The sequence below is a fragment of the Gordionus sp. m RMFG-2023 genome, chromosome 1 (genome assembly GCF_954871325.1).
Source record: "Gordionus sp. m RMFG-2023 chromosome 1, tfGorSpeb1-WG-v2, whole genome shotgun sequence".
In the NCBI taxonomy this organism is placed as follows: domain Eukaryota; kingdom Metazoa; phylum Nematomorpha; class Gordioida; order Chordodea; family Parachordodidae; genus Gordionus; species Gordionus sp. m RMFG-2023.
In genome coordinates, this window is record NC_088775.1 from 23094516 (window position 1) to 23113429 (window position 18914).

Consider the following 18914-nt stretch of genomic DNA (forward strand, 5'->3'; position numbering starts at 1 on the left):
TGTTTATGTGTAACTAAAGACGTCTCTTATTGATTTATTCAGTCAATACGATTTGTGTTTACCGTATGTTTTCACATTGTAGGACTGCAACCATGTTAGAGCTTCGCAGCGTCTAAATTAGTTGTGGGGGTAGAAGCAGTTTGCTTTCAAATTTTATTCATTTTAGTTTGATACGCTAATTTTATTGAGGACTTACGAATTAAACTTTTAGATGTAATAGGTCAAAAGATATTCTTGTTAAAATTTATTAATATTGATATATATATATTGATAAAAATCAATCTCTATAGTTGCATAGGATACATCCATAGGGTATAGTTGAATTGCTGGATTTAAGCATATATTTAAAAGCGTCTAACTTAATATTTTAATCCAGAAAAATATTGCCTAAGTCTCGAGATTTCGCTAATAGATATTAAAAAATTTTGTGCCATCTATGAACAAAATTTTTAGGTTTATGTAATATTTTTGATTAAATAAGTTAACCGTTTCAATAATTTAGTTTCAGCACTGGATCCCTAAAAAATATTTATAATTTAGGAAATTGCTATATTAAGCATAAAAAAGTGTTCAATTTAATTAATATCTGGCTATAGAATCTATTTGATCTAATAAAATATTGATGTTATAATCAAAAAATTATTAATTGACACTAAAACCTTCGAGTAATGTTAATTATTCGTTCAAAAGAAACACTGGTTGCTTGAATTGCTAATATTTATCTAGCCTTCATAACTTTGATAAGTCCTTTTCCTGTCGTTCCCATCAAAGTATTTCTGTTTAAGGTTCATCCTCTATTCAAAAGAGATATTAAAATAAAAAGTTAAACCATTGATGATAAATAAAAAACGTAATTTAAATTAAATTAATTGTTTATAAATTGTAAACCTAAATAAAGTAAATAGCCTAAAATCTAGGTAAATTATATAAAAACTCGTTACTTTAAGATTTAAATATTTTGTTAAATCACTATCTTCTCATATGCTTTTTAATTTTGACCTCTATGCTACTTTAATTGAATGAAGAAACGGGTAAAATCAGAGTTTCATCAACATTGATCATATCAAATCCAACATGTTTTAATTTTTTCTGACGAGAAAATCCTCATTTATCGATACTTTGGTATCAAAAATATTGAAATTTCAGGGAACATATTTTTTAAATATTAACTTGGATGATTTTAAATAATAAATGAAAGTTGTAAATCTTTTAACCCACCAGAACCTAAAAATCCATATAATATTTTACATAATCCGCCTACCCACAGGCCCGTTTTTTTAAAAATTTCCCCCCACTAGTCCGTTCACCCACACTATTATAGTTTCGGGGCAAAGCCATTCTTTCCTATGTACTTGATAATGATTTCTACTGTTTTGTTTTTCGTGGTATCAAAAAATTCATATTAAAGGGGGCTCTTTAGTGTATTTCAACCCCTGCACCCCCCCCCCCTTATCTTCTCCCACTAATGACATTATTGCTACTACGCTCTACGTACAATCTAAAACAATGAATATGTAGGTAACTTTATATGTTTTAAAAATTTAAATATACTTTTATTCTATATTTCTTTTTACTATATACATATATGTTATATCTAAAAAAATTTCTAAAATAGACGAAGAATATATTTTAAAGTTTAATAAATTTTAAATTTAAAAATTAAATTTTTCATATTTTCACAAATCGAATTATTAATTGCGATTCCACCATTCCCATGTAATTATAACGTTTTAAAATATAAATACTAATATAATTTAAGGGCATTAAATAAATTGGACTCTAATAAGATTGATTCTAAAAATAACGAAGATAAAAAAAGAATGCAATTGACTAAGGATGATAAAAGTAAAAGAAAACGTGATTCATCTCATTCTTCCACTTCATCCTCAGGGTAATTTATTATTATTTTTTACTTATTAATATCTCTCCATTCCTAGATCTTCAGGCTCAAGCTCATCTGGGACATCTAGTGGCAGTGGCTCATCTTCAAGTTATTTGCATACTATATTATAAACCTAATGAAAAAATATATATAATATATATATATTAATTCAAAAATATAAGCATCAAGGAGTACTCCTTCACCACAACATAAGAGAAAACCTAACACATCACAACAAGACAGGCGTTTGCCAAGGCAAGAGAATTCCAATCGATTGAATAATATACATCACAATGCAAATGATAGAAATTTTTCTGAAAGAAATAGAGGCCATGATAGAGAAGATGATACAAGAAGAAGGGATAGGGAGCTAACACGTAGGTCTGTTGCCCAAGATGCAAGAAGGAGAGACGAAATACATAAAACTGATACTTATAGAAGGAGAGATGAGCCAAGCAATAGACCTCAAGAATTTAGAAAAAGAGAAGATCATAAAATTGAACACAAAAAACCAGAGGATACAAGTAAAGTAGAAGATTCCAGAAAAAAGGAACCTATATCAAAACAAGGAGAAAGCAAAAGGAAAGATGATCAGAAATTTATGGAGGAAATAAATAGAAAAAAACGTTTAGAGTCTGAAAGACTCAATGAATCAAAACTTCAGAATAAAAAGCCAGATATTAAAGAAAATCAGGATATTGCTGTCCCTGTTAAAAAGGAAATAAATAAATCAGATGATAAAGTAAATGTTACCACTGCAACTAAAATGAAAAGACACCACCATTCTAAATCATCAACAAGGTATGATCTTACCTAATAATTTTTCATAACATCTAATATTAGTTTAAGCATTATAATATTTAATTCATGAATAAATCTAAAATTTTTTCATCTAATTTCAAAAAATGTTACCATTTTTGATAATATTCTTTTCTAAATAATCATAAGATTTATTTATTTCTTTAATATATTAAAACTATCAGTATTTAAGATAATATTCTCAATATAGTAATATTTTTTTAATGGATATATCAGTAAATTAATTTTTACTCAGCATTTTTATTGATTTGTCACTATGCATATTTTTCTCTATGATTTAATGATTTTGTACTAGTAAAATAAATTTATTATTTTTTCTGTATTTATGAATACTTATCTAGCTGCCTAATTTTAGAGTCCATAGGCTGCAGTACTTAAAATTTTGATCAGACTGGAAAAAATTTACAATTAAACTAATTTATGTCATTTCTTTATAAAACATCAGTGGAAATTATTTTATTATTAGGACCCTATACTTCATTGGTTTTGCTATGTCATACTGATTTCCAATATTATGTCAGAATTATAGGATTTTATATAAATATATATTAGAAGCCTGAAAACAAAGAATATGATTTACACTTTTAATCTTGTTATCATGTTCAATGCATATTAAAAGCTCATATTTTTAGCACTTATAAATTTTTTAAGATAAATATATTAATCAGAGACCTGAGCCTTAGCTCCTGAAACTTATATTTTAAAACCGAATATTTTAAATAAGAACACCCTCACCTAAGCTTAAAGGTTCTACAAACAATACCACTGTATCTAGCTCTTCAAATATCAATGAATCTACTGTTAAGCCAGTTTCTAGAGTGCCTTTCAAGAAACCAGTTGTCTTGCCATCCAAGATTCATGTGGGAAGATTGACTAGACATGTAACAAGGGATCATCTAAAGGAAATATTTGGAACCTATGGAAGAATCAAAACCATTGATATGCCCATGGACAGAAATCATTTTGTTTATTCTAGGTTGACACATTTTTACATAATATTTATTACATTTTACTTACAAATCAATATTTTTACTTTATTAAAAATTTATATAATTAAATAATAAAAGGCTTTATTTTTTTTGTGGGAATAGAGCTTAACGTAGTTTACTCTAAATATTCAATTGATCACTTTATTTATTAACTGATACAGGTATTTTTACAAAAGATTGCTAAGAGTTTAAATTATTTTATAGAAATTTTGAGACATTTGAAAAATTAAACTTGATCATTAATTTTCTCATCATTTTTTAATAAAATTAGAAAGTTATAAAATGATTAAAATTGGTAGATTTTATTTTCCATATATTAATTTTTTTTGTATTTTATACCAAATTACCAACATTTAATATTATAATTATATTGTCAGTATTTTATTATTACATGTTAAAGTAATAATTTTCAATAAATAGATTTTTTTATTCAGTAATACTTAGACCTGTGCGCGACTAAATATCGGTGGCCGGCGCAATTTTTAAAAAATCTCATCAATGGCCGGCGGCGCGCCGATTTTTAGCCGCCGTCAATAAAATTGGCGCATATATAAATTTTTATAAGATAAATTTTTTTAATTGCTTATTAATTTAAGAAAAAAAACAAATAAATATACACTATTCTACATATATCTCGCATATTTTTTAATATTCATTTAATAGAAAACTTATTATATCCATAATCAATTTCGTAATTTTATAATTATCATGTATAAAAATTATTTTATTAAAATTTTTGGGACATAATGATGATATCCTTAAATTTAACAATCCAGCGGTAGAGAAAACTCTTTCACTAGGTGTGCTAGTCGCCAGAATGCAAATAATTATTTTGGCGAGCCTGGAAAGATTGGGAAGTCCACTCTTCTTTTCTCTTCATAATTTTATAACGTCCATATCTTGTGAATGTCGTTTTCCAAGAAATCTGTGTCATTCTTGTTCTAATTTACCTAACTTAGAATCATAATTTATATTTGTTAAATGTTTATTTGCCAATTTTGTCAAATAACTTGAATTTAATAATTCATCCTCATTAGCTATATTTACTACCTAATTATCATCATTCTCTATAAGTTTAAGTTTTATTATAAATTCTGAAGCTGAGCAATTTTGCTCTATTAAATACTTTGACACAATTGTCAATTTTTAAAATCTTGGATCTAAAAGAGAAGCCAATACCTAGATAATTTTAAATAAAAAATAAAAGAATATACTTATATAATATTACTTGCAGATTACAAACCGGAAATCGTAACGCAAGTTTTTTTTAGCATATTTCCCTTAAGTGAAATAATTTCAGAACTATCACTATCATTTACTATTAAATGTGTTTCAATTTCACTTCTAAAAAGTAACGCCAAGTTTAAAGTAGGCCCTTTTTGTACTGAAAGAAATTCGACAGTTTTAAATTTTGAAAGAAATGCTAATAGTTCTTCTACCAGATCAGATTCATAATTTGAGAAAGTGCTTCACAATTCTTTTCAAAACATTATTAATTAAATTCCTATTTAATCCAGATATGCTTTATAGCATAATTAATATACTATGCCAACGTGTTGGGATATTTAAATTTAAAGTTTTCATATGCGTGGAATTATTGTTATTATTATCATTGGAATTGCCAATTTGAAAACGGGTATCCGGGTATGGATCAATGCTGTCAAGATCTAACATGTCTGATGTTAAATCTATTGTACTTAAGCATTTTCTTTGATATTTCTCTAATTCAAATTCAACCTCTGCAGTTTTATATCTTAGAGCAGTAATAATTTCTCTAATTCTTTTGCCAAAAAATTTCGAGACTATGGATTTTTTATTATCCAGAGTTAAAATACTAAAATTATTAAAGTAGATGCATCCATTTTAAAAATATGTAAAATTATGGTAACTTTTGGAATTTTAGATTTTTGATTGATTGAATTTTATAATGAAGTCAATATAATTAAGATTTTAAAATAGTAAAAAATAAAAATTCATCAAAATCCTGCTGACATTAAAAAAATTACAAGAGTGATGTTGTTCAAATATTAAAATAAAAAGGTAGAAATAAATTTCTATGCCGGCCGTGCGCCGCCTATATGAAAATCGAAGGCGCGCTGGCGTGATTTTTCTAAACGGCGGCGTTTTCGACGTAACCAAAAAAGGTCGGCCAATGGCCGGCTGGTGCACAGGTCTAGTAATACTTTGTAAATTTTTCCAGTATTATAATGATTTGTTAGTGAATATTTTCTCCATTCATGCTTGATATTTTCATGCTCTACTGGTCATTAGATGACTTATAATTTAAAAAATAATTAATTTTGATGTTTTCCCAATATATCAATCAAAAATACAATTCTTGGCCGACCCATTTCTATATTGATGAAAATTTTTATATAATCTAATATTCTTGTAATCTCTATTTGGGCAAAATTTAAACTTCCTAGTTTTTATACTTTTAAAGATATTTACAGTCAACGCATGAATAATTGCCTATTTTTGCTAATGATTGATTAAAAATTACTCGAATAAATTAAAATAAAGAATACACTTTTTATCTTCAGAAAATATAATTAAAAAATTATTTTAGAAATTTCTAAACCTCATATTCCCAGAATAAAATAAATCAATTTTTATGAATTAGATAAACATTACTATTACCATTCTATATGAGTATTAAAAAAGAATGGAGCCAATACGATTTCATGGATAAAATTGATAAAAACCATTAGAAATGGAAAATTTATACTATAGATAGAGAACGTTTAATTTTTTAGGCCTTATAATCTTGATAGCATATTTTACAATACTTCTCTAAGAAGTTCCTATTCAGCAGAAGAACTACTTTTATACTATGTATACTATACTTTTTTATGTATTTATTTTATATTTCTATATTTATTGCAATATATATTTTTATAAAATAAATTATATATGCAACGTCATTTTTTGTATAAATATTGATTAAATTTTTAACTTTACACGATATTTATTCCTGCACATGTATTATAATAAATCTTCAAATAATATTAATTAAATTCTTTATTCATAAATAAAATATAACAAAATATTATGCTAGATGCTGTAATCCCTTTAATATTTCTAACCATCAATATGTAATAAAAATTTAAGAAAATCTAATAATCAAAAACTAAAACTGTTAGCATAGATGCTGATATTATTGAATCAATCAAAACAACAATTAACGAACTCAGCAAATCTCCCATCAAAAAAAGAAGGCTATTGGAAAAATAATATCCAAAATTTGATAAAATAATAAGAGCCATTGAAACAAGCTTAGATATTGAGGAGACAGTATTGAATTCAAAAGATAAGATTATTGGTACATCTTAAAGATAAATTCATACAATTATCGTAAATAAATGGAAAATTGTGTCCTCAATGTCAGATAGCTGGTCTATTTGGGATTCAAAAGAAGTTTCAAGTATTTTGTATGGCAAGAAGAGCAAAAATACTTAGTTTGGAAAAGGATCAGCCACAAATCCGAAACCTGGAAGAATTATTGATTAAAGTATAACACTATAAAATCTTTGAATTACGGCCAAGATATTTCTTATCTTATCTAGCATATTGGTCATGGACCTGCCCAAAATGAGCGAACGTTTAATTACTATAGAGGCTCTATCCTCCATAATAATTATGCCAATTTTTTCCTCAAGGATACCAACAAACCTTGTAACCCAGATATAATTAATAAAGTGTGGAACTCACCCAATCCAATAATAATATTATCATAAGGAATAGTTATGAGTATTTTTGAGAAAGCAAGAACTGAAAAAAAAGAAAAAATAGTGGTACTGTATCATCCAATACAAATTATATTATAAAAATTATTTTTTTTATTGTTGGTCCTTGAGCAAGGATCTTATTTAATAGGAGTATTTTATTTCATTCAGTTAATTTATGATTTGTTCCCAATTATTTAGTTTGAAGATATAAAAATTATATCTGGTTTTTATAATTATTTAGTTAAAAATACCTATCTATTTAACCTATTTGTACCTTAATTCTCATAGTGTAATGGTAAAAAAGACTGGAGAAAAGTGAAAATACAGAAAAGGTTAATAAAGAAATATATATTCTGTTCAAACAAACGACATTTTATATTTCATTAGGTTTTTTAAAATTTGTAAATCTAAAACCAAAAAATTGTATATTAGTGGGTTGTGCCAAAATTTTATAATAAAGATAATTGGTGTAAATTTTCCATTTTTAACAAAAAACCATGAATATCCTCTTAAAGCTTACAAACACTTTTTACCCAAAGTTTTATATATCCACGTAACCATTCCACTTATTTTAGAAATTGTGAGAACTCTTCAGGGCTGGATTACTTTATAAAGCGACTTAAAGAAATATTCTATTATAACTATGTAACTTTATAACTTATAAACAATGATTATTTGTTGATAGGAAAACATTGAAAATAATAGTCAAGCCAGATTATGAATTTTCAAAATTTTTATTGAAAAAATGGAAACTTTTATACCACATTCCTCTCCATCTAGTCAACATCCAACCTTCAAAAATTTTATTAAATCAGTTTAGGAGACGATGAATTTTTAATTGTATGTGATTTTGTAGAGAATTATAGCTCTATTATTCATAATGCAGCACAAAGTTATTACTGGATCAATGCACATGCAACAATTCATCAGTTTGTTATATATAATAAAGATATCACGCTATCGTTTGTTATGATATCGGATTGCTTACAGCATAATACAATTGCATTGCACTTAGTTCTAACTTGCTTTGTAAATTTCATTAATAATAAATTCAACGCGATACCCCCAAATTTTTTTAATTTTCTGATGGGACGGCTCAATGCAAAAACGGAAAAACTTTTCAAATTATGTCATCACGCAAAAGAGTTTGGCATTTCAGCAGAATGATAATGTTCAACTAACATACCCAATGAAGCTGTAATGCAAAACAATTTTACCCTTTTTCGTTATCAGGATTTTAAATTTTATTGGAATAAAAAGTCTAGAAATTTTTAAAAATAATATTTTAATTTTTTACTTATATCTTCTGAAGATAAAAAGTATATTCTTTATTTTAATACTAGATTTCTTATATTTAATAGCATAATTTAATGAATATAGACACTTCGCAAAAAGGCAATTTTTCATGCATTGACCATGAATATCTCAAAAGTATAAACACTAGGAGACTATAATTTTTCCCAAGTATGGATTACAAGAAACTTAGTTTATATAAGAATTTTCAGTGGTCTGCTGAACTGTGATCAGTTTGGCATGGAATGACCTTATATTATTCAAACTAATCTAGTTTTTAATTAAAAAATTGAGTTGAGTATTTTTGTCTAATGTTACTTGAAGACACATGAAAATTCATCATGAAGATCTTAAGTAAGTTTAAGTTGTACATATCAAAAATTATGGGGAAATCTTAGTCTAAGCCTTAATAGTTTTTAAGTATATTTTCTAAAAAAATATTTTATAATTAAATTTGCAATAGTATAGAATAATGGAGTGTAAAGTTTGAAAATTAATTTATAATTTTTTTTAGGGTTCATTTCATGTCTAACTAGCACAATTCGTTGGAAATATCAAATGTCTAAGTGTTAAAATCACTTTTATAAGATTTACTAAGAAACGATTTAATTACAAATTATGAAATATTAAAATAACGTTTAAAAACATTTATATATATTTTTGGCATGGTGATCCATTTTACTACAGGCTTAGCTTACCCATTAATGGTTAACGGTGCATATATACAACACCACCTCCTATATATCATTTTTAAACATAGTAGTTTTTATTTTTAAAAATAATAAAAAAGGTTTTTATATAGTTTAGACATTGTACTAAAGCCCGTCCGGGCCGGGCCTAACTTTGCAAATCTCTAATAATAAGTAAGCCTATCAAACGATCTATATAATATTTTTTCCTGATAGTAATGCTGGAAAATCTTATTATTTATGTTTAAAAGTGAAAAAAAGTTTTAAAAAATAATAATTATAACAAAACACGTTATTTTATAAAGGAGAGCCATCTATTTTTGAAAAAAATATTTATTTTTTGATTTTTTAAATCGTAATAACTAAAAAACCCATGGCTGTCCCAAGTTTAAATTTTTTTTATGAATAGATATAAGGTTAGAGAATAAGAAAATATTAAATTCAAAAAAATTTGGAAAGCGAAACACCTGGAATTTTTATGTATTAAATTTATAACGTAAATAAAAACCGCAACAATATTATTTCAAAAAAATCTTTGATATTTAATAAAAGGCCTTTAATAGAGTTACAAAATGACATATAACTTATATTTTTGAAATCATTATTTTTTAACTTATCTCAGTTTCAAAAAATCGTATTTTTCGAAAAAAGGTCATTTTTAGCACTTTTGACCATTGATATCTCTGGAACTATGAGTACTAGGAAGCTAAAATTTTGGATTCGATGCTTTCAAATGATATTCTCTTAGCATACAAAATTTTATCGAAATTAAAAAGGTCGGGCCGAAAAGTTATCGATTTGGTATGGAATTACCCAGCTATAAACTATTTATAAAGTCGTTCGAGAGCCGTTATTAATGATGTATTTTTAATTATATGTCTTAAAAAATATATAAAAAAATCGCCAGAATTTTTTTTAGGGAAATCTGGAGAAAGCGTAAAGTAATAAATAGCGTGTTTTGGCGTAAATTAAATTAATATATCGGGAGGTCTGACAATCTTACTGAGCTGCTTTTGTAGAATTATTTCCTCATGGCCTAGGTTAATCCAAATTTAGAAATAAGGTTGGACTATTTTGATAATTATGTTTTAAAATGTAAAAATAGTCACCTGATTTAAATATATTTTTATTTTCACGCTCACTAAGAGTTATTTAAAATAATAACAAATTATTAGATATCCAAGTGAGGTAACGTTACACCTTTGAACCCTATTATCTCAGCCAGAATTTCTAACCCTTTTTTTAAAAAAAAAGCTAGCTCCCATTACTAAGTTAAACGGAACATATTTGCTTTTTACAGTATAAATTTTTTGAAATTTGAATCTGACAAGTAGCCTTCCCTCTCGCCTAAAACCTTTTTAGGAATACTAAACAAGTGCTCAATAAAAACACTATAGAGAAGTGGGGTATTGAATTTCATGAAAATATTTTTAAATTCCCGATTATCATTGATTGAATCTTAAAAATTTTTAAATCATTGTAGGGTTTCTTCATTGTAATTGAGGTATTTTTGTGTTAGTAATTTCTTATTAAATTAATTTCTCTATTTCTATCTATGCCTATCCAATTCAATTTGAATGCAGAATGATTTATAAACAGGTGAAATATGCAATAAAGTATTCAAAAATATATCTTTTATTTTTATAAATTTATAAACCTTTTGTTAATGCATGTAAGAGACTCTACTAGAGGAGGCACGACTCTAAATCTGCAAAATAATAAGTCTAGAGAGAATTGGAGTTTAAAAATCTTCACCTTCAAATATAACTTATAATTTATTTATTACCAAGAATAACGGTTATATTAATATTTGTATAAATTTTTTATTTTACATTCCTGAGAATTAGTGCATATAAGTCATTCGCATAAATTATCAAGATCTTAGTGTTTTTCAAAATATTTTATTTAAGAATACCATAGATTCTTTGTATGAATTCCCTCTTATCCCCATTTTATTAATTATATTATTAGCCGTTATTGTGGATATATTTTGTTTATTTCATAAAAACTAACATTTTTGAAATGAGCTTGGATATAATTTTAAATCTTATTCTAAAACTTTCTCTGTATCAACGGTGGCCACTAATTTGATATTGAGGCGGGCACAGAGTGAATGTTGTAGCAGAGCTTTCTGCACTGTTAGTCAGTATATGATCTATATTCACAAGTTCAAATTATATTAACGTTCCACCTCTTTTAGAAGAGATAAATATTTCTTGTAAATTTTATTTCATCCATTTCAATATCTTCTGAATCATCTTCCATGATTTTAACTTTTATAATGGCAAGAGTAAAAAAAGTATAAAAATTTAGGTTGACATTCAATATAATTAAATAGTTTCATAAATTTAAATATATATATATAAATTTTATTGTATTCAACAAATATATCAATTAAAATGATTTTTGAAAAAAAAAATTTATGCTATGAAATTAAAAGGGTACACTCCCCCACTCCATCCCACAAAGGTGCTAGCAGTATAGTTCCAGGTATTTTTAGAAAAATATAGTGGACATAGGTAGTGGTAATAAACAGCTCGATTCAACCTGATTTTAAAAATTACTAACTGGTCAATATTTTTCTTGCATAAATATCGAGTTGGTCTTAGAAAAATTGGCTCAAATCGAACCTTTAACACTAGCCTCGAGCGCCGAGAAACCCTCTTTAACAACACTTATCTCAGCTAAAATACAAGCTACACTAGTTTAAATTTCTCCTTTGTTATAACATCAACTATCAGGATAAAAATGGGAGTCTTGGGAAGGCTAGCTATTTTACAGATGACCCCCCTCCCCCCACCAAATACATTGAAATAAAAATTGATCTTGATTAATATAAAATAATTACATGTGATAATATTTGTGTTAAATTTTTTATGCTTTAGAGGTTTTGCCTACATTGATTATGAATCATCGGAAGAGGCTGCTAAAGCTCAAAAGTTTATGAACGGAGGTATATTTATTTAATTTTAAAATTTATTATGAGCCGCAGGTTATTATTTTTAGAAGGAAATAGACTAATTAGCAGCTTTAAAATATTTAAAACCTTAACCCATAACACTTAACCCCCTTCATTGTGGTTTTGGCTGAGGCGAGCTGGGGGTTATAATTTATTTTTTGTCTGGCCTGTCTTTAAAATCCAATAATATATGTGAAATTAACCAATAATTATGATAGGTTTATGATTTTCTTAAGCAATAATAACACATAATGTAGGAAAAAGAAATTATTCCAGTGATTCGATCCACCATCATTAAAATGGACGAAACTTGGCCTGTTAGTTATGTATATGTCGTAATTTTTAAAGGGATCATGACTATCTAGGATCTTCACGGGATTTAAAGGGATCCCTTTAAAATTTCAATTTTTTAAAGGATAAAGAACTATACGGTATTATCACTGGGGCAGAGATTGACCTCCAGATGAATAAATCTTTTGATTAGCTATCGAATGATACCCTATACTAGACAATCTTATATCATAAGGCCAAAAAAACAAAATTGAAAATTAAAAACGCAACGAAACTCGTGGAAAACGCTTTTAAAATAAGATTCCTCTTTATCACGATTAAAAAGTGATAATCCCGTATTATCATTCCTTAATTATCAACCCTGTGAAGATCCCGGATAGTCATGATCCCTTTAAAAATTACGACATATATGTTAAATTTTAGAGCACTAGCTCAACCAGATTCAAAGATATACATCTTTAAAGTCGTTATCGCACAATGCGTGATTTCATAAAATCTAGTATTTTAAAAAAATACTTAAGATAGAATTACAAATTATAAATTTTATAGCCCTTAAAATTTTACATTGAAAAATCTTCTTCGATATTTCCTAATGTAAAATTTTAAGGTATATAGAATGATATATTGAAATAAAACAAGATTTAATGTAATCACACATTTCGCTATTTTGGACTTTGAAGGCGTATGTGGGTCTTCCGAAAATCTCTTTTTTTGGTTGATTTGACGTTAAATGACCCATTATGAATGAATGATCATTTTAGCAGGTGATTTAATCATTCAAGTTATATGTGCAAAATAAAACATTATTTTAACAAAATTCGTCTTAAGAATAATTTTTCTATTAAGCACACTAGTATCTCTAAATTTTGCACTGCTCAGCTCATTTGCCCAGCCCTAATAAAACAATTTTAGATTTTACCAGCCCTATACAATAGCAAGAATAAAAATTGATTGTAATATTTAAAACATCAAAAAGCTCAAATTAGTTCACATACCTTTTTAGAAGTGCATTCAGGTTTGGGTGATAAAATAAATGGTTCAGGTTCATTTTAAATTCCTATTAGAAATCTTTAAATAATTATAATTTTGGTTGAAACTGTTATTTCTATCTATTAACTCTTATTACAAGTTGTTTACAATATTTAATTTTATTTAGGACAAATTGACGGTCAAGAGGTTATTGTAGCATTTGTTATTCCTATGACCCCCCGCCGATCATCTAAAAGAGAAGAAAAAATGAGAACTGAAAGAGACAAAGAAAAGAAGGAAGATATTAAAGAAAGAAAAGAAGATATTAAGGAAAAAAAGGAGGAGAAGGATATTAAAGAAAATAAAGATAAAAAAGAGGTAACAAAAAAGGATAAGAATAGCACAGTAAACAAAGAAAAAACCACCACTAAATCAGAACACCCTATTGCCGCAATTAGTAATCTTAATTCTCTTAAGGAATTTGCTGAAAATAAAACTAAAACAAGGGCCAGTGGGGATACCACTTCACATCATGGCGAAAATCTTGCTAAGGCCACCATTAGCAAAGAATCTGTGGTGACTGTTAAAAAGCAGATTGATGAGAGTGGCACAAAGAAAGAAATGGTGACTAGCAATCTAGTTAAAAAGTAAAACTTATTATTCTACTTAGCTAAACTCTAAAAAAATTTATAACTATTATTGGTGTTGTATAATTAATGGTGGCCTGTGTTTTAATCTAATTTTAGTCAACTTACAAATCCTCCAACACCAGGCCTACAAATATAAGTCATGTCTTTTGCTTTAAAAAACTATATATCGTTAATTTTTTGTGTATTGTTAATTACTAAAATTGTTTTTTATTTTCTAAATATTATCAAATCTAGACCCACTCACCATTCACTAGCTGTTAGTCATAGGCACCCTCATCCACCCTCTTCTCAAACTCAGGAGTTTGATAAAAAACCACATCTTACATCTACCTCGGTCAAAAAGATTAAGGATGCTACAATTGCGTCAAATATAAAAAATGTAAAGGACGATGCTTCAAAGTCTCGCAAGATACCCGTAAATGATATAAATGAAGCCAACAAAAGAAAGAGGGTTGCCTCAAGTTCTTCCAGCTCAGGGTCTTCTGGTTCGAGCTCTGATACAGAAAGTATAATAATATTAAGTGACATTTAAGATACTACATTCAGAAATCGATCCACATAGATCCATGAAGATTTGCGATTTTTTTTAGATCGAGTCTTTATATAATTTAGAACAAGTTATTCATCCTGACACATAAAATATTTTTGTTCAAGTTTTTCTGGCTTGGCTTATAATTATTTTTTTAAATTGAAAACGGTATATATTTATCTAATTCGAGCTTTATAAAAATGAAAATAATTCCCATCTTACCTTTATCACAAGTTGCTTGGCCAGGCTCCAAAAGTATTTTTCCCAAATCACTCCCAAATTTTATGTTGCATCCTCTATTACAAATCCTGCAATATTTAATATATACTTTTATTACAACAGATAGTTCCTCTACTTCTGGATCAGATAACACTACTTCAGCCTCAGATTCAGAAAAGCCAAATGATAGAAAGAAGAAACAAACTCTAGTGTCTAAAAAGCTAACGATTGATATTAATAAAGGCAGGAAAGATGCTACAGGGGGCGGGAGTGCTGGCAAGAGATGAATAGATGGAGATAGCATCTTTTTATTTTTCGGGGGATCAAATATTTTAAATTATTATTATATATTCAATTTAACGTGTAGTTTTTCTTTAATATAATTTAAATTTTCTAATAAAATTTCAAGATAGAACATTAGATGCCTTCTTACCTTATTAATTGGAATGGACGAACTTTTTGGATCTCTAAAGGTTAATGCTGAAATAAAGATATGTATCTAATATATTTTATATAGGATCTAAACATATTATTTATAAACTTACTATCTGTTTATGTATCGTTATTTAAATTGTTGTTTCTGACGTGCAAGATCTTGGTACTTTTTCAAACAATTTCTAAAGTAAAAAAATATATTATGTTTTATTTTAACACCTAGCCACCCTTACATTTAGTATAATAGACTCAACATGATATTATATTAAAAATAATATAATAAATTAAAGCATTTAAATTATGTTTCTCCAATTCTAATTATAGCAAATTTTAATAGAAACTTGATAATGAAACAACCTAAAAATTAAAATTTTTAACATGGAGTAACATCTAGCTAATCTCATTTTTGATATTAAAATAACATTATAGGTAGCGGACTGGTCAGTCCTGCCATACCATCATCAATAAAATATAGGCCCTAGAAGATAAAATAAATATTTTGACTTGAGATATCCCCAGTTTCATTTAAGAAAAAATTGGCCACCAGCTGGGCCAAACTTTCATTTTTTTTTTCTATTGGGCTTCAGCTGGGCTCAGGCAGACAAATGCATTATTCACGTCTCTAAGAGGGTATTTGTAATTATTTTAAAAAATAAATAAGAATTTATCATAAAATTATCATATTTAATATTTATAATAATGTGCTTCTATCACAAATGATGTTAATAAACAATAAAACATACTGACATGTATAAATGAAAAATATTCTTTATGAATTTCTCGAGGCAATACTCTACAAAAATCTAAGCCTTCTATCTAACTGAGAAATCTGGTGTACAATCGACTTAAATTTAAGCTGCAAAATTGGTGAATGAACTAAAGGGGTGAGTATGAGGATGTATATTGTAATTAGTGGCAAAGTTATATCTTCTGGGGCAGAATTATTAGATATAACGAAATTATCGGTGGCCAACGCCATTTTCAAAAATCTAATCGACGGTCAGCAGCCCACCGACTAAAAGGCGCCGTCAACAGAAGTGGCATAAATCGGCGTTGTTATAAATTTTTATAACATATTTGCCTAAATGCTTAATTTTTTTAAAAATAAAATATACTACAGATATCTCAGCATATTTTTTAATCTTTATTCAAGAGAAAACTCATCAAGCCAAAATCGATTTCGTAATTTTAAAATATCATGTATGAAAATTATTTTATTTAAATTTTCAGGACATAATGATGATCTCCTATAATTCAACGTCAACCAAGCCAAATAATTTTTTTGGTGAAAAAATAGGAAGTTCACTCTTTTTTTCTCCAAAAATTTACAACATCTTGTAAATGTCGTTTTCCAAGAAGAATATGGTATACTTGTTCTAAGTCACCTAACATGGAATCATAATTTGTTGAATGTTTATTTGCCAATTTTGGCAAATAACTTGAATTTAATAATTCATCTTGATCCTCAATAGCTATATTTACAACTTGAATCATTCTCTATATTTTTAAGATGTTTTATTATAAATTACTAAGTTGAGCAATTTTGCTCTAATATATACTTTGACACAATTGTCAATTTTATAAATCTTGGATCTAAAAGATAAGCCAATACCTAGATAATTTGTCAAATAAAAAAATACTTATATATTATTACTTGCAAATCACAAACCGGAAATGTAGCGTAAGTTTTTTTTAGCATATTTAACTTCAGTACAATAATTACCACACTATCATTTACTATTAAATGTGTTTTAATTTTACTTTTATAATGTAATGCCAAATTTAACGTAGGCCCTTTTTGTACTGAAAGAAATTCGACAGTTTCTTTAAATTTTGAAAGAAATACTAATAGTTCTTCTAACAGATCAGATTGATAATTTGAGAAAGATGTTTCACAATTCTTTTCAAAACATTCTTATTGAATCCTGATATGCTTTCTAGCATAATTAATATACTATGCCAGCATGTTTAGACATTTAATTTTAAGGTTTTCATATGCATGGAAATAATGATATTATCATTGGAATTGCCAATTTGAAAACAGATATCTGGGTATGGATTAGTGCTATCATGTCTGATATTAGATCTATTGTACCTAGGAATTTTTTTTGATCTGCCTCGAATTCAAATTCAACCTTTGCAATTTTATATTTTGAGCAGTAATAATTTTAATTTTTTTGATGAGAATTTTAACAAAAGGTACCATTTTAATACCATCTACTGTAACCAGATTGTGTGAACCATGACCCAGACATAAGTGGTGTTCATATTCACCTCGAACACCCTTTCTAACATTAGGTTCAGCATCTATGACCATTTTTTTAAATGTACCTGTGTGTTTTTGAATTAAAGTAAATCATTTCAAAATTATTTATTTAATGAAGTGTAAATGTATTATAGTTTCTTCTTCTATATTGATCTGTACACATATCGAATATAATTAAGCAAAATTTTGGCCCTGAGTTAATTTGTTCTTACACATGTGCTTTCATTGAGTAAACATCATTAAGTGCAGTACGACTTAGTGTTGTCCTTTCTGGCAAATCAGAATTATAATTGATAACTTGATATTTCTAAAATAAGTATTTTTAAATTTATAATAAAAAAATCACTATCACTATATATTTTATTTATATTAGACAACAATCAGGGACAATTTATCAGGAAGAAATAAATTTGTTAAAAATTTATTCTGAGTTGTAAAGCTACCCATCCAATAATATTTAAAATCATGTCTATGTCTAATCATTGTTGGCATGGCTATGAAATTCAAATAGTAAGCCTTTCTCAGCAGCCAATGCTACTTCAATAGAATAAAAAAGACATAGAGGTAGATCTTAAAAGGTTCTTGTTTAATAATCATGGGAGTTTTAATTAATGTATAATATTATAAATAATATATCATTTTTTTTATATATGTGATACCTTCAAAAAATCTTTCATTCCTATATTATCAATTGATTGAAAAGTTAATAAGTCAGCACAACATAATAACACAGTTTCTTGCTAGAAGTTATTTTTAGAGGTTTTACAATTTTTCTGGCATTTTGGTTTGGATATAAAATATTTTTTTAAATCCTACGATTTTGATGAAGTATCTTCTTTAATATTAGATTCAGAAGTCAAGTGTTATTTTAAACAAATTTCCTGCGCTAATTTTGAAAAAAAAGTTTTAATTTTAGATAATATTTTACAAAACATTATTAAAGATTTTAGTATATGAAAAGATAATATTCTAAAAAATATACTATGAAAAGGCTTATTAGAATCATCATCATCTTCAATCGCCTTTTTAAGCAACAATTACCGTAAAATTTATCAGAATCTATGTAAATTGTTTTATTATCTCTTTAAGTGTAAGAAACCAAAAAACTTCTTCACAAATGATTTTCTATTTTTATTATTTACTGTTATAATATTAAATTATTTATAGATTTTTTAAATGTAGATGCATCCATTTTA

The 18914-nt window shown here is 27.0% G+C and overlaps 1 protein-coding gene across 1 annotated transcript; it reads left to right on the forward strand.

Moving 5' to 3' along the window:
• Nucleotides 1–1666: 1666 nt before the first annotated feature.
• Nucleotides 1667–15639, forward strand: LOC135922960 (corepressor interacting with RBPJ 1-like). The gene is made up of 10 exons (XM_065457515.1): nucleotides 1667–1716; nucleotides 1760–1891; nucleotides 1938–1990; nucleotides 2065–2683; nucleotides 3426–3677; nucleotides 12286–12353; nucleotides 13807–14266; nucleotides 14504–14775; nucleotides 15141–15490; nucleotides 15535–15639. Coding segments are annotated over exons 1-9 (2022 nt in total). The 5' UTR covers nucleotides 1667–1714; the 3' UTR covers nucleotides 15305–15490; nucleotides 15535–15639.
• Nucleotides 15640–18914: the final 3275 nt, after the last annotated feature.

Coding starts and splice junctions, on each gene's coding strand:
- LOC135922960 (XM_065457515.1), top strand. Junction 1,892..1,937: donor TCTTCCACTTCATCCTCAGG/GTAATTTATTAT, acceptor CTCCATTCCTAG/ATCTTCAGGCTCAAGCTCAT. Junction 2,684..3,425: donor CATTCTAAATCATCAACAAG/GTATGATCTTAC, acceptor ATTTTAAATAAG/AACACCCTCACCTAAGCTTA.